The following is a 17668-nucleotide window of genomic DNA, read 5'->3' on the forward strand; positions in this document are numbered from 1 at the left end:
TACCAGCATGTTACATTTATGGTACCTCATACACAAGTCAGTCCCAACTGTAAATAACACAGACCCTTACATGCTGTCATATAATCCATTGACAAACCAGAGTCTATGATGTATGTTTTTCTGATTACAAACTGCACGGACTCTGATCTGCCTGTACATTATGCAATGCAGATCTGAGTCTGTGTAGTTTACACCTGGTTTATAAGCCAGTATATACAATAAGTCTGACTCCGGATTCTGGCGACTGACTTCCCGCTGGTTTTCATAGGTTTTGGGAAGATAAATAATTAAAATAAAACTAATTAAGAAGGGCACATGTTTTAACAGGCCATATTACAAATCTGATAGGAGCAATGGTATTTAGAGATCACATAACACACAACACACTCCAGCTAGTTTACAGATAATCTGAGAGGACTGAAAATTGTTGATGATATTGGACTGAAGAATGTGTATAGTTATATCAACAAAAGCTGGTACATATCTGTTACACTTACAGGAAAATGGACTGTAAAAATACCAGTGCCACATCAATTTGTACTAGCAAACAGTGAGTGTGTACATTGATGCTAAACCACATACAGTATTGTACAGCAGAACATACTAATACTAGTCAGTGAAGCATACACATATAAATCATGTACAGAGCTCCCTGTAGTAAGTCAATGACACATTCCCACTAATATATGGGCTCAGTAAGCCATAGCCAATATTCTAAACACAAGGTGTTCTGGACAAGAAAATAAAGATCTCTGAAGTAGGGCCTCTCACAGAAGAGCTCTGCATATATATATATATATATATATATATATATATGTATATGTATATATATATATATATATATATATATATATATATATATATATATATATATATATATATATACACACACACTACAAGCTTAACTCTTGGAATATTGTACAACATACATGTACATGTCAGAATAATGTGTGTGTGTGATTTGGATTTTTTTACGTAGCTTTGACAATTTTTCAGTCATATCACTATGATGTCTGACGTGTGGCAGTTTATAGTGATGCCTAGCAATGGGGAATCACGCCGCAAACATGTAGCATGATGTCCCACCCAGTCACATTATCCTGACACCAGGATGACCAGTCCCAACACTAACCTCTTATTGCTGGGCGCCAGGCGAGGCAGCTGTTAGTACCATTTTTGTGAGTTTTTGGTATTACTTGGCCAGGGATCGAACTGACGACCTCCCGCATCAGAGTCAGATGCTCTAACTACTAGGCCACCGGAGCAGCCCAGAATAACTTTACACACCTCAAACATTCTTAAAAAAAAAAAAAACAGGAACAAAAGCAAAAAACATTGATGAGTGAACAGTGTCCTACAAAGTTAAAATCATGTAATGCCACATTTTCTTTTTGATAGGTTATTAGTTTGTATTATTTGTATTATTTGTGTGAACTGTATTATTTGTGTTATTTGTATTATTTGTGTACCATTAAAAGATGTTAACACATATGAATGCAGATCATGTAAATCCAGGCACTACAGGAAATGACATTCAAGAACACAGGAGAAAACATCTCTTTCTTGTATTTCCAAGAATGATTTAAACAGAGCTTGAAAGAAATTAAATTAAAAAACAGGATGAAAAAATGTGTCGGTACAAACAGGTTTACTACATTTATATCAGGTGACAACTTGGCTGAATATGTTAACATATAAAAATTTCACACAATGTAGCCCATCCTTTACACATACAACGTTTTTAAAGACAATTTTGACTAGTCATATTTACCAGGCTTAAATGACAAAACTGGACCTGCTGCCACTACCCCCGCACTCCCACACAAAGGCTTGAGGTATCCATAACGGAAATTAAATAACAAAGAACTGACACCACAATGTAATGAAGTTGCACTGCACTGTATAGGTTACCAAACCAAAGGGTTGAAAATTCATGTGCACAGAGTTTTCAAAAGTCAAGTCATTCACCGATCACTTGCCCAATCAAAGATGACAATCATTTCTCTTTAATTAACAGGAAATTCTGCAAAGAACATTTTCAACTATGTTGACTGAGATTCCATGTTTGTTCACCAAAAGTTTTGCTTAAGCTCACATACGCATTTCGTTCTCACGCTTCCGTACTAATAAATGCTTAACTGCTTACAACTAAGAAGGGTAATAGAATATAATTAAAATTAATTTTAATAAAATCAAATTTAAGTGCTTAATACTGCCTACTTTTATATTCCTTTAACAGCTGGCTGATGAAGCGTTTATTGTGGGCAAGTAAAAACTATTGCCTAAGTGTCTTGTTTTTGGAATAGATTATTTAACTCTGGAGTTGACAGTTAGTCTGTCCTATTTACATACAAATCTTTACACACACATATATCATCATCATGTGGACATGACCTGCAAACATGGTTTGCATGACCACTTCCCTCTGCTATGTATTTGACTGCTTGCTTGCTTTTTCACACATTATTTCACACATTACATTACCTGCTCTATCATCATACTGGAAAGTAATTATTTTATGAGCTATGGAACCAGCCTATGTGTGGTGGTTTATTAAATACCTTATATAAAAGAATGAAGGTCACAGACTGGCTGTAAATAATTACCAGAACAAATTAAAATAATTTTTTCAGGAAAAGGCTTGAATCTGAAATCATTTTAATTGTATTTTTGTCTCCACACTGGATGTGAATGGAAAGTTCTTTATAGGCTTAACATTTATACTGGGCATTTGCAACAAGCCATGTAGCACATTACATTATTCACCATCTGAAAGCTTTACTCTTCAACAGGTCATTTACTGGAGTGTGTTTTGCTCGTCTTATTATAAAGACAGTCTGGCCATAAGTTTTTAAAAAATTAAATAAACTGCCAATGCCATGGTGCCAACAAAATAGAACGTAAGTGTTTTTCAGAAGGACACACTTTGACCAATGAACCAGGGTTACCAATGCAGGTGTCAAAAAACCCACACTTAACCTAAACTTTACCATACAGCCAGTGGAGCTACCACAATCCCTTTTTTTAACCTACACTTTACCGTACAGCCAATGGAGCTACCACAAACCCTTTTTTTTAACCTACACTTTACCATACAGCCAATGGAGCTACCAGTACATGTAGAATAACTGGCCATAATGACCTTGTTACCGTCTAAGATTTCATGACCCAAAATACATTCCTTTTTTTGTGTGTGAAAACAACTCTGTTCCAGACAGTTACAACTTGGAACTGTAACAAAATTTATTTATATCCAAAACTGTTTTTGCCTTACTGATAGAAATAAAGGACTTTGTTTTATAAAGTTACTCATTTTTAATGGTTAAATTTCATTTTTTGCCGATTGGATACACACTATCACCAGTAACATGCCTATCTTCTATAATCTTGTCACATTTCTCAACAAAATTAAAGCCCAGTTAAATAGCCACAAAGTCATCAATAGCTGACCAATGATCAAAGTCATCCAAAGTAGATGACCAATGATCAAAGTCGTCCAAAGTAGATGACCAAAGAAATGATCAAAGTGATAATCTTCCTGGTCACAATATCTCAGCTACCTTCAACTCCTAATAATAGTGCATGTACTTGTTCATAAGTCCAACTACAAACAACCTAGAACGTGATCTGCAATTGCTAAATGCACCAGTAGATTTGGGTTTATGCTTTTTTTTGTGTATTCATAACTCATAACCCTGATATACTGGTGATTTATGCTGCATTTGTGCAGTTTGAATCTGAACTCAAATACAGTAATATTTCATTATTTAACAGAATCACTTGTATCATGAGCATTTTGAGATTAACATGTATGCTGTTATTAAGCATGTATTTTGAAGGGATCCAAAACGGGTTCAAAACTGCACACTTGTCAAGACAGAAATGTCATAATTATGCACAATTCCAAGTCTTAAAAATTAACCATAAAACATATACTTGTAAGACATGTACATGTCTGAATTGTCAACAATTCACTTTTGAAAATGTATTATCGTGACCTTTCAATATTTGTCAACAAATATCACTGGTGTGGGGTATCAAACTTTATAGAATTTTTTACAACCACCAAAACCATGAATTTCAAGAACACATACATAAAACAATTATATGTATCGCCCATTCAAAATGTTAACTCGCCTAATTACCAACAAAACTTTAGCATACCTTGTTTATCAAACAAAACTTCAGCATAACCTGTTTATCTAACAAAACTTGACTATAGCCTGTTGACTGAACAAAACTTGAACATAACCTGTCTAACAAAACTTGAATACATGTATAGCCATTCCACCAAAAAAATCTGAACACTATTTACTTATCCAAAAATGACTTAACATTGCCTATCCATCCATTAATTTATTACAGCCTGCTGAAGCAACAAACAAAAGATTCCTACATTATCGAGCCCGCCATAAATTTATCAAGAAAATACAGTCCACACTTTTAACAATGAACATAATCTAGAAACTGTAACACTAGATCAGGTTATTCCTGTATTTTTTTAAGCTAATTGTCGAGTGGGCCCGTCGTAGAAAAAAAGGTGTTATTTGTCTGGAAGAAACCATGAATGCACTAACAAACCGCATTCTGAACGTGAAGTATTTGAAGGACACAAGTATATTCTTCATATACAGTCCCCTGATGACACTACACCTCCACGTTGTTATGATCATCTCCTTATTGAAAACTATACAAACTCGGTATGCAAAGCGAAGCAAATGACTACTGAATGGCAAACTGCTCTTTTTCTGTTTTCCAAATCACAATGATTGCTAATAATCAGAGCTCAATTGTCCTTCCTGAATAATTTTTTTGGTCCCTTTCTCATGTTACTGCATCACCGACTGAATATATGGAGAAATACCTATACAACTGTTTCAGAATTTAATTCATTATCTCATTGAATTTCTATATGCTGTAAAACAAAAAATGCATTCATGCATTTGCATGTAACATACATGTGTTTTAAGTCAAGGCACTCCATACATGTACCAGTGTATTGTCGCAGGTATTTGAGAAAAAAAGGTGACTGATATCTTAAGCTTCATTTAGCAAATTTATGTTAATTAACATAGTACATATTGCAGACATTTCTTTTAGAATTACAAATGGCTGCAAAAAAAATCGTCTTAGACACGTGTACATTCACATATAGAGCTCAATGCTGTGTACGAATTGAATAACACAACATAAGCAATTTGGCAGGCATTTCCTTTGCCAACGAGGTGTTAATTTCTTACACAAAGTTGCTTGACGTAAAGCACAAAAGCTCTCTAGCAGGTGTTTGCTTTGTCATTGCGGTAACCTGGTGAAAAGTTAACAGGCTTTATTTTATTTTGTTAATGGATTACATTAAGAGTTTTAATTTTAGAGAGATATGGGACTTTCTTTACAACCCAGTTTTTTTGCGACACGATAATTTATTTATCTTTTAAAACTACTGTAATATAATTAATATAATTAATTCTTGCATGATCCAAATTTGAGCACAATGATGATTTTCGAGCTTTCTTTTAAAAACTGAAATCTTTCCCCCATATCACCATAAAAATTCAATGGTTGGCCCTTTAAAAAATGTTGTTTAATAAAAAAGTTCGAACTTATCTTGCACAATTACAAGCAATATTTAATAAATGTGCAATCTAACCAAACTCATTACATTTATGTCATGCTTAATGAAAAATGTTCACCTTTAACCCCCAAAATGGAATATCTATTTGCAATTAACTCCTACATATGTGTATAATGAAATCAGTAAATAATGGTTAGGAAACAATGATACATACATATAAATGTACACTGAATATTCAAAATGGATGCAATAATTATCAAAATGAATGCAATAATTATCAAAAACATCTGGTGAATCTTCCTTTCCATTTCATTAAAGCATCATTTATCTGCATAAACCTGTTAATCATACATGAAAGAAAAAAAAAACATAGCATGTATACCATATGTATCCAACATACATGTACATCACCTAAGCTAAGTTGAAATGCAATTATGCCCACCTCCACTACGTTTTTTTTATCTCTTGTTTAATAGTGAAAATAAATCAAAACCTAAAACATAACAAATAACTATTCAAAAAATTTGAAAATACTTTTTCTCTTCAATATCAAATTATAACTGATGGTTTAAGTTGTTTCACCTATCTGCTTGAAAATAAATGTCTTGCAACATTGGAGATTAAATCTTAATTATGAAACACAAAGTTATTGTTGATCCTGGCATCATGACAAATTTCTACTTTGCAATTCACTGCAACACTAATATTAATTCATTTTAATTATGGACAATTATCATACTTCCACTATTAATTATGAGCTCATTCGAGTACATGTAGTTGTTAAATATGCACTACTGGTTCATGCAAAAGTAAGTGACATCTTTCCCAAGCTGAAATCAACATCTTCCTTTAATGCCATTTATAACCATACTGACAATGGCTACTGCCTTGTTTTCTGGAGAACATCCACTTATGTCAAGTCTCTGTTAGGGACAGACCGTTTCATTCTATAAGAGGGTGGGGTGGAGTACTGTTTCACTGAGTAGCTTGAAAACAGTTCTATTATTCTGAGTTGTACTGAAACAATCCCTTATTCTACAAATCATATTGGCTCTAAAAATTAACTTGTGATAAAAAGAAAACAAATATTCAGGTCAGAAACAAATATCAGCACCTCTCTACCCCATGAGTGTTGTTCCCTTATGATGCAGCTGGTCCTATTGTGTCAAAATCTAGCTGGCTCAAACATTTAGTAAAATTTATGTATATTCAACCTGTGCTATTGTTGACAGTGTGTACCACCATGTGGTTTACCTTTCTGTGTAAATTCAGTGGGGTTTTTTCTTCTTTATATTAAATAATAATTTTTAGTAATTTGGATTTTAATTATCCATTACTAAGAAAAATATGTAATACATGGATAAAATTATGCTGAATAAAAGCCAAATTGTGTGTATTTATCAAGTCAAAGCATATTTGTTCTGATTTCTTTGAAAACAGTAAAAATACAAAATTTATATATGTATCAGTGGTCTACATGTAGATTCAAATGATCATGACATACAATTCTCAGGCTACATCGTTTAAAGTGAAGTGAAATATACATCAGCAATAAGTGCAAGTAAAAGTATTACCAGGATGCAGAACAACTTTTAAATACACAAGACTCAACAATGACTGCTATCTCCATCTGTGCAAAATATGCACTGGTGACTTGTAGGCATTTACCTTCCTCCACCCACCTACCCCAATACTGAGCTTCAGCATGGAAAAGATTAAATGTCATCAGTGACTCTTGGAGACAAAAAAGATCATATGAACTGTCTGTAGCTGTGAATTCACTCTCAAAAGCTCTACAAATCTCATCATAGTTCATCATTCAAAAACAGCATACAAATATAATTATTATGGCAAATTCAAATTTATGAGGTATATTATGCAACAGTTATTTTACCATGAATTTGTACAAATATTGTATTCAATTGTTATAACCAATGTTAATCAGTCAAAAGGTCTGAATAAAATTAAAAAAGCATGTCAACTTTTTTTAAATGCAGTAAACTTGTAGGTGTGATGGAAACTAGCTGTTCAAGCATTTATATGGTGTTCTGCATAAACATATTAAATTGTTAAATTTAAATAATGTATGTATGCATGTGTTTTAATTTATTGCCACATGTGCGAACTTCAAATGCAATCACTTGATTTGCAGTTTGTTGTGTTTTGTAATGCCTCATTATCATAAATATTGCACTAGGCCATTATTTCACCTGAATAAAAAAAAACCCACAAAAACCAGGAGCTGATATGGGAGATGTTACGTAGTTCCTTCTCGTAGGATCAATACCTGATACAAGTCTGCTATTTAGAATTTACTTATGATCTTGTACAACTGGTCTTGACTTGAACACACTAAATCAGAAGCTGACCGCAACCAACGAAGTAAAATTGTGGGAAATAATTTCTCAGTGTTTGCCTTTGGTATTAAAAAGAACAATGTAAGAAGCATCAGAAAAGAAAAATACCGAATCAGGTGGTATTCAAAAACGTTATTAAATTTTAAGATATAGAGCGAGATGTTCAAGCATTAAGGCATCATATTCATGACTGACTCATTTTGACGGGTACCGTTTTCTTTGAAGCCAACACAGGTCTAGAGCAAATGCATTTTTGTCTAATTTACCTTCTGATAGTTCCAAATCCAATTCAGCTAACTTCAGCCTGACATCTTCAGGCAACTTTGAAATGTCAACATTCACGTCTGCCATCTTCTCACTTGAATGTATTTTATAACAATCTCATTACTTTGTGTCTTCATTCATTTGTTCCACAGTCGCCATTTTGTGTTATTCGAAACCACACCTTACTCTCGCGAGGTTCGTGATTTCGGGTTGGTGAGTAATGGTGGCCATAGTGAACTGGGAGGGCACGGAAATAACCAGAAAAATAGCGCAAAGACCGAGTAATTTAGTTTACCGAAGAAACGTATGATGTTTTTCACAAATTTTTCTACCTCTCCTGGAAGAAGGAGTCTCTCTCAATTTGAAGTAAGTGTATGCTATGCTGTAGGATGGGTGAAAATATTATCTGACTTAGCGAATTGTCACTTCGCGCAAATACGTAGATCACTTCATCTCTACGTTGATACTCGACAAATCCATTTAGCACTGCGAAAAACCAGTGTACAACGTGATGCGAAATCGTTTTATTTATGTAAGTTGTACGTATAGTTGGGTATATCGTATGGATGATTTAAAGGTACACCTACAACGTAAGACGTATCACATGATATTTTTGTTTTGGTGCTACGTATTAACGCCTAAATAACTGCCATGTGTTGCGTGACCCCAAGTCGACTGACAGGAGAACGGGAGGTAACATTTGTAAGAATATCTCACTTCTTCCAATAAGGTAAAAGACCACCATCATGTGTATTTCCGCCTATATTTGACGGCCTATATCTACATTCTTCTACAATTTTTAATTCCAATTGATTATATTTATTTTGCTGTCTGTATCCTTTTGGAATCAAAATATGACAGTAGCAAATGGATCCATTTGCATTTTCCATTCAGCTGGTTGGAATGTGATGGAAGCTGGGAATGCCAAAATAATATTTTGTATTCAGCTTCTTCATTGCCCCTTAATTTGCCAACTTTCTTGAAAATGTGGCCACTAATGGTAATTCAGATGTAATGTAAAATAAAATATATTTATGTGATTTGTAGTTTTTAGTATGTTGGGTATTGGGGATGAAACCATTCATCGATACAAGATACAGAGAATGCAAATTATACTTACCATATGCAAGATATTTTAGCCTTCGGTAATCATGAATAATTATTATTTGTTTGCCTTATTATTTATTAAAATTAAACTTCATCTGAAACACAATCTGCAGTCGCAGGTACTCATTTTTATTAGTAAAAATGCAAAAAGGCTATTGAGAATACTCACTTGCCATCTATAAATTAACACAAAATGACATGGTTGATAATCTGCCCCACCCCTCAATTCCAGGTTAATTATCTTAACCCAGCAAGCACATTCGGCATATACTATACATTTCAGACGTGTTCCACATGTATAATGAAATACATAAAGTACTTCACTTGTCATTTAATAGCCAATTTTACGTGAAGTTTCTACGATGAATTGTATCATGTCTGCTTTGGTTGATTTGAGAGCTACACTATCAATGTGTAACACAGTGAAATATGTTACATTGAATTCTCATTGGTGGTTACTGCTTGTTCCAGTCTAGGTTAAGCAATAAATACCAATCAGAAATTAATGTAGCTTATTCCCTGCATGACAAACAGGAAGTATTAGCAAAGTGACAGAAACTTCGCGTAGAAGTCATTAATTGACATGTAAAATACTTAAACAGAGATTCTGTTCTGGTGTGCAAAATTGCATGAATCATGCAAAATTTTACATATTTACGAACTTGGAGAAAATTGATATGCGAGAACTATCACAAATTTGTTGAAAGTATCAGATACGAAAACGTAATTGGCAAAGTATACAATTTTTATTTAACCGTTCTTGTGGCAATATTTGTTTTACTGGTATGCAACTGTTTATATATCTGGGTTCTTCAAGCATGACATGAATGTTTGTTAAACTAAATATGATTGACACATGGTGCCCACGAATAAGCATTGTTATGGCATAGTTTGAATCATCTTTGAAGGAAGTTTTACAGATGCATGTTTAAATATGGGTGACCTAGAAAATTCAAAATGTCCAATTCCTGGAGTGGTTTATTATGATTTCATTCTGCAAGTACTGGCTGATGGTAGTGATGACGATAATAATTTTTTAAGTTATGAATTACTTAATTGGAACTGAGAAAGTGCTAATGGAGATACCAGTGAGTGATTTTGAGCCCCAAAATGGTGTTAAATATCAGTCAGATGTACATGTTGAGTGGACAAAAATAGATGGCATGGAGGTCAGTCTCCCTTTCCACGGTATCTCAAAATTAAATGTAGAAAAAGCAGAATGCTTAGCCTGATTAAAATACAGACAATTTAAAAGGATAATGCAGATTTCACATTTCTTTTTAATCAATCAATTTAGCCCCACGGATCATATGCTACAAGCTAAGATAAAATGACTAAATAAGGGTAAAATAAATGAAATTATGGTAAGATGTTTGTGACTCCCAGCTGATAATTGCATCAGTAACACTGTTTGGAATGGTGTACAACATTATCAAGTTTTACATTGAGTGTGTGTGACTTGGATTTTTAACATAGCTTTAAGAATTTTGCAGTCATATCACTATGATGTCTGCAGTGTGGCAGTTTAAAGTGATGTCTAGTACAGGTGCATCATGCCGCAGACACGTAGTATATGTCCCACCCAGTCACATTATCCTGATACCAGGCTGACCAGTCCTAACACTAACCTCTTAATGCTGAGAGCCAAGCAAGGCAGCTGTTAGTACCCACAACCCCCAGCATACTTGCAATGATGAAAAAGGCTATTTTAATTCTTTTTTTATGTAGACAAGTAATGTTCCATTTTCATCTGTCGGGAATGTATTGTTTTAGGAACTGACATAGGAAATCAATTGTTAACAAATACATTTAAAACTGTTTTTGTTAATACAGTAGCACATAAGTATTATGTATAAGCAATTAAAGTCAGAAAAGCTTTTCACTGCCTCTTTTAAACCAACACTAATGTCTGACAGTAGACGATACACACGGCCAAATAATATGTAGGACTAGACTGAAAGGCATCAACGTCAACCATCAAGTAATCTTTTTTTATTTTGCTGACATTACTGGTACCACTAACAGTAATGTAAGAAAAGAAAAAAAGCAGATCCACTTGTTGGTCTACTGTTGACTGGGCCGCTGTGTATGTTAAGGTAGTGGATTTGGAAGTGTTGCATTACGCTGAATGAACAAGCTTTTGTAGCCTGGTCTCCTAGGTTTTGACACACTTAAGCACTTTCTCCTTTTTGCAAATATACGTTATTTTCATAGTGATATCTCTCATTGCTTTGGAAACATTGTTATTTTAGCAAAGTAAGGATGGCAAATGACAATGATATATTCCTTTTTACTCGTTTTAACAAGCCTTCATCAAGACGATGATCATATAGTATGTCACCCATTTTGAGCAATATTATTTTAACAGTAATTTTCAGAAACCTTTTAGAGAATCTTGATACTAACCTTATTTTAAACAATTTATTATTTATAAATTGTTTGATATTGGTAGCAATTAAATTCAATGAAAATAAAACCTGTAACATTATGTCCAGTAGGTCTGATTAATGAAAATTTAGTTAAGTTATGAAGGATGCAAGCCAGTTTTAAAATTTAAAAAAATGGTGAATACTAAGATTGAGGATCTATACATTAACAGTGCAAATTAAGTACTAAAATAGCGATTATACAACAAATCTAATTTCATTTTAATTTGTAAATAAACATTTTTATAATAATACAAAAATGATTTTCCCCAATCAGGTTATTTTATCTTTTGTTACAATATTTTCTTACAAGAAGAAATATTATGCAGGATGCGGATTTAGTCATGAAATTTATCATAAAATTATGTATCATGTACATATTCACAAATTATATTAACACCTCAGAATATCAGTAATGACAGATCATGGGTTCAATCCCTGGCCGAGTCATACCAAAGACTTATAAAAATGGTACTAACAACTGCCTTGCTTGGCACTCAGCATTAAGAGGTTAGTGCTAGGATTGGTCGGCCTGGTGTCAGGATAATGTGACTGGGTGGGACATCACTTTAAACTGCCACACTGCAGACATCATAGCGATATGACTGCAAAATTCTTAAAACTATGTTAAAAATCCAAGTCGCACTTACACACATACTCAGTGTAAAACTTGATAATGTTGTACACCATTCTATACAGTGTTACTGATGCAATTATCAGCCAAGAGTCACATGGCTAACACATGTTGAGTAGCAGACAGGATGCTTATTATGTTTGTCCCATCAGAATTGCATGAGGAAAGAATCTGTAATGCAAAAGTCAATACAGTATATGAAGGAACCAAATGCATCTTACCAAACAAATGACAATCAGTGAGTGAATGCATTAATATATTTTTAGAAAAGGGGGGGTTTCTGATTGTAACCTCTCACTTTAAAGCTCTTTTAAAAGAATCCATTGATAGGATTGTAAATGTATGGTTTTATTATTTGCCTGCATAATTGCAGAAATGTTAGGCATTGGATAATAGTATTTGCTCCTCTGCTTTTTTTTCTTCATATTTTCACAAAAATGAGTGAAGTCGGAAACAACCTTGACCTTACAGTGCTTCTTTATTTTCAAGACTTAGTATAATCCCATATATTTCTGACTTACATACTTGCATTTTTAGGCGAAGTCTTCAATAACTTAATACATGTATTTAGACTTTGCTTTTATAAAGTATTTATTTTCCTTATATATATATATATATATATATATATATATATATATATATATATATATATATATATATATACCAAATTGTTATGTATATTTGATTTAATTTATATTTGATTTAATCATTTGTAAGCTTTAAAATCTGGTTATTTTTTAATTTCATTATATGTCAAAATAATGTAGTTCTGTTTACTAGGAACTCATACTTTTTCCAGAAAATAGTTTGACCTTGACTGCTCATTTTTGTAAACATAAGGCTGACCTGGTTCCTGACCTTAATTCAGAATTAGTAACAGCCATGTGAACAAATCATTTTAAATTTATTTGTATTATGGGAATAATAAGGTTGAGATAGAGGCTGTGTTGGATACATGACCCTCAACTTGTAAAGTAAACAACTTTTATTCTCAGAGTAAAATGATTGGTTCTTATCAAGGACATACGGGGGCTACATGATTTTTCATATGTAGACATGATCATGTGACCCTTATCCAGGCATCTGTTTTGCATTCAAGTTTTAAACCATTGTTTTAGAGAAATAACAGACCTGCCAACTCATATGATTTTGCCGTAAGACTACAGAAAAAATGATTGTTGCCAAAAAATCCAGATAAATGGTTCATCCATGTTTTATTAAGATCTGTGTTTCATCTTAGAACATGAGAAATTTGTCAGGGAACCAGACTAACTGTACAGCAGCACCCCAGACATTTTAAACTGCACCTATTTGTTCAAGTGAAGCATTTGCATGATCAACCTGTTGCTTATAGAATTTTTTAAAATGGTGTCCAGAAAGCGATGCATGTTTAAGACAAAACGGAAAATAAGTTTCTAGAAAGGTGTTAATAATCAACACAGACGAATTAAAAGTAGTATTCAGATTCTTGTGAATAAAAGCTGGAAAGGACACAGTTACGTTTATTGGACATCACATGCCAATTTGAGTATGTCTCACGGCAGGAGATATGATTGCTGTTGTCAGAATTTCCAAGAATTATGTCAAGTCAAGAGATAGCAACAAGCCATTGAACTGCATAGGAACTTTTCAGATGAACATAATGTTTATTGTCTTTGCATCAAACTTTTAATTGTTTTCCAGCTTTACAATAGCAGTTATTGATATCTTGTTACACCTTACTGAAAACTGGTCAGTCTTATGGGGAAAAAATCAACTGTCTTATTGAGGCAGTCTTGTCAGGGTTGGCAGGTCAGAAATAATCTCACTTGGGCTTCTAAACACTGAGACATGAAGGTGTTTCTTTTGTTTGACCCAGATCTGCCATTATGTAATGCACCAGCACATCTGGAACTGTGGAGTTTGCTAAGAGTAATCAGTAGAACACGCAGTGTAGACCTTGATGTGTCAGGATTATGCAGTGGCAAATCAGGATCTATATTGTTGACAGTTAAACCCAAGTTACATGTAGAATATATACAGTACTAGTCAATATGATAACCACATGCAATAGAGAGATATATGTACAGTTATAATGTTTGAAATCAGTATGACCTGTTTGCAAGGATAATCAGTCAATGTTGCTCAAGCCTGTTCTTTTTATATTGTTTTATAGAGGACACTGTTACTTTCTTTCACAGGATCATGAAGAATTTTCAGAGAGATTGCGGAAGACACTATATTTTGGAAAGCCACCGACAACAGACAGGCCATCCTATCCTCTCACAGGTGACTTAAGTAACACTTAACTCCTCACTTTAATATTGATAAGGTGAAGCCTATTTAAATGAGGTTAGACTTGAGACTTTGATGCTTGTGTTGAAGGGCATGATAGCAATATCTTGCATGCTTCTCTATGTTTTTCGACTGACTATCATGTACACAGCAATATTGTTAGTCGATTTGATTAAGATTGCTTGTAAGTAATTTTGCATATATATTTGATGACTTTTTACAATTTGTTTAAGAAACAATTGTGAGACTGCAGAGGAATACCTTTGGGCGAAAAATTGGGAGGTCTAGCAAACTTTGTTTATTTCTTGCATCTGAGTAGGAAAACTGCAGGCCCTGGACATCGAACCACCGCTATTTTCAGGCCCTCGTGTTTCCCTGCTGCAGATATATTTGTTACCAGCAAAACTGATGCACAGATAGTCAATTCAGATTTGTTTTAGTAAAACAATCATTATCAGCTTCAAAGTCTCAAAGACTTATGTTGTATTACTTGTGCCTCTACCTTGTCCTCAAATACAAGTTTGATGTCGCTTAATTACCTGTGCCATCTTATCCCTAGATACAAGTCTGACATCCCCTAATTATTACATATTTTTAAATACAGGATTAATATCCCATAGATTTATTTGTGCCCTCTTCTTATCCTGAAATGCCCTCTAATTACTTCCCATCGCCACCCCCATCCAAAGTTCCCAATTAAACCCTTTGATATTCTGTTGGAAATAGGTTATCAACTGATATGTTATAATTAAGTTATTCAACAGTGTTCTTCTGGTCATAGACTAAAAGAGCTTAAGTTTTCCATCAACCATCCCTGGTGTTATCTCTTCCATTTGTTAGAACAAATTTGTTAACATTACTTCTGAACCTCCTGATATATTAATTGCCAATGAGGACCAACAAACAATGCCAGGTAACCACATTTTCTATTGTGTAAGCCCAGTTGGGCAGTCGAAAATAATATTAAATAACCATGTTAAAAATTATAGTAGAATTTTATATTTGTTTCCAGCGGCAAGCATTTGATCATTAAATTGACCCTCTGTGGACCTTAAAAACAGTGACCAAATAACTCCATTGTAAATCTCTTATTGCATGTTATGTGCTTTTTGTTGGTGATATTCTTAAAAATCTTGTTATCGCTACTAATCCTGAATGGAAAGTCATAGCAGCATATTTAACCAGAATACTTCACGTCATGTCTAGATGGCCCAAAATGAAACTGGTGCTGCTCAGACCTCAATATTTCGGCTACATTGGCCATCTTGAAAATCATTTTGTTCCTCCTGATTGAATGGTCAGATCAGCATGGGATTTTCACTTAAATTCATGATTCATGATAATCAGTCAATGTTGCTCAAGCCTGTTCTTTTTATATTGTTTTATACTGTACACTGTTACCTTCTTTCACAGGATCATGAAGAATTTTCAGAGAGATTGTGGAAGACACTATATTTGGAAACCTTGTTGATTCTTCATGAACACTGTGCCAATCTGGCATCCATAGCAGCCAGCTTGAAGATCTTGTTGCTATTCCTGAATGGAACATCAACAAGCTGTGTTTTACCAGAAGTCTTCTAATGGTTTCGAGTTGCTTTTTAATGAAGATGATGCCAATCTGTCATTCAGTATGGCTGCCATGGCAACGATCTTGAAAATCTTGTTATATCTATTTGTACTGAATGATAAGTCATACTGACATGGGTTTTTTTTGGGCCAGAAGAATTTAATTACCACCATACTTTTTCTTGTCTTTCAGATGTTGCAGTTGAGGTGTTTCAGGATGTGTCTCCAAAGGAACTGGGAAAGCTGGACATGTATTTTGCTGCATCATCTTCACGGTAATTGATTTTCAATAACAGCATTTGTTTTTCTAACCCAAAGTGTCTACAACACAAAGAAAGGAAGCAACAGTGTTCTTCCAAAATGTTTTCTTGCATGTCAGAGAATTTTAATCCAGTTAAATCAGTTTAAAGAATGTACCATATTATAATGATCTTGAGAACATGAGAGTGATCTTTTAGTAATTTTGAGATCATGGGAGTGATCTTATAATGATATTGAGATTGTGGGAATGATCTTATGGTGATCTTGAGATCATGGCTGTGATCTTATAATGATCTTGAGATCATGGGAGTGATCTTATAATGATCTTGAGATCATGGGAGTGATCTTATAATGATCTTGAGATCATGGGAGTTATTCTAAAATGATCTTGAGATAATGGGAGTGATCTTATAATGATCTTGAGATCATAGGTGTGATCTTATAATGATCTTGAGATTGTGGAAGTGATCATATGGTGATCTTGAGATCATGGGTGTGATCTTACAGTGATCTTGAGATCATGGGAGAAGTATTTTAACATTTGGCTATTTTCATTAATTTTGATGAGGATTTCTTTTGTTTTATTATCATATAATTCAAGGAGTTAATAAACGTGAGTTGCAAGCTTGATGTGCCAGTTTTCCGATCACTTGACACCATTCTGGCAGTCACACACAGATGCAGATTTCACTTACCTTAAGTACAAAGAACAGAATGAATGAATATAAATAAAAATAGTTTATTGAATACTTTTAAAATACTTCAGTCCCGTACAAGATGGCTTTTATTCATTATATTTTAATAAACATTCCATTTGCATTTAATAAATGTAACCTATATTTATGCATTAAATTTAAAGCTTTTCACGTTTGAAATTTTACTCTTAAAAGTAGAGTTTTTGTTTCAGACTGAGTCAGAATTCCTTTTAAGGGTGCTTATTGTGACTGTTTTTGCACTTGATCGTTGAAGAATAATTTATAATTAAATTTTAATTAAAATTAATTAAGTCAAATTATAATTACATTTTTTTCTAGAGGTACTGCAGTTGTTGATGCCAATAAATGACAAAACTTGAGATCAGATGCATTGTATGTCAATGTCAGTGCAATTCATGAAACAAATAGAGATTCCCAAACTGACTCTGTGTCAGTACTATTTAACAGAAGTATAGAGGGACCCAAGCTGACCTGGACTGTGTTTGTAATAC

At 33.7% G+C, this 17668-nt stretch overlaps 2 protein-coding genes across 4 annotated transcripts in view; one reads left to right on the forward strand and one right to left on the reverse strand.

Moving 5' to 3' along the window:
• The window catches only part of LOC149789727 (disco-interacting protein 2 homolog C-like), a 196041-nt gene extending 187673 nt beyond the window's left edge, over positions 1-8368 (reverse strand). For all 3 annotated transcript variants that reach the window (XM_089971746.1, XM_089971747.1, XM_089971745.1), the window contains exon 1: positions 8196-8368. In XM_089971746.1, the coding sequence (XP_089827872.1) occupies positions 8196-8280 (85 nt within the window). In that variant the 5' untranslated portion in view covers positions 8281-8368. The remainder of the gene's footprint in view (positions 1-8195) is intronic.
• Positions 8369-8383: 15 nt separating this feature from the next.
• LOC149789728 (protein CNPPD1-like) overlaps positions 8384-17668 on the forward strand; it is a 30611-nt gene continuing 21326 nt past the window's right edge. Inside the window, exons 1-3 of the mRNA XM_089971748.1 lie at positions 8384-8559; positions 14541-14628; positions 16394-16475. Coding sequence (XP_089827874.1) covers positions 8500-8559; positions 14541-14628; positions 16394-16475 — 230 coding nt within the window. The 5' untranslated portion in view covers positions 8384-8499. The remainder of the gene's footprint in view (positions 8560-14540; positions 14629-16393; positions 16476-17668) is intronic.

This window comes from Sinohyriopsis cumingii, chromosome 10 (assembly GCF_028554795.1).
Source record: "Sinohyriopsis cumingii isolate HCF-2022 chromosome 10, ASM2855479v2, whole genome shotgun sequence".
Taxonomy (NCBI): domain Eukaryota; kingdom Metazoa; phylum Mollusca; class Bivalvia; order Unionida; family Unionidae; genus Sinohyriopsis; species Sinohyriopsis cumingii.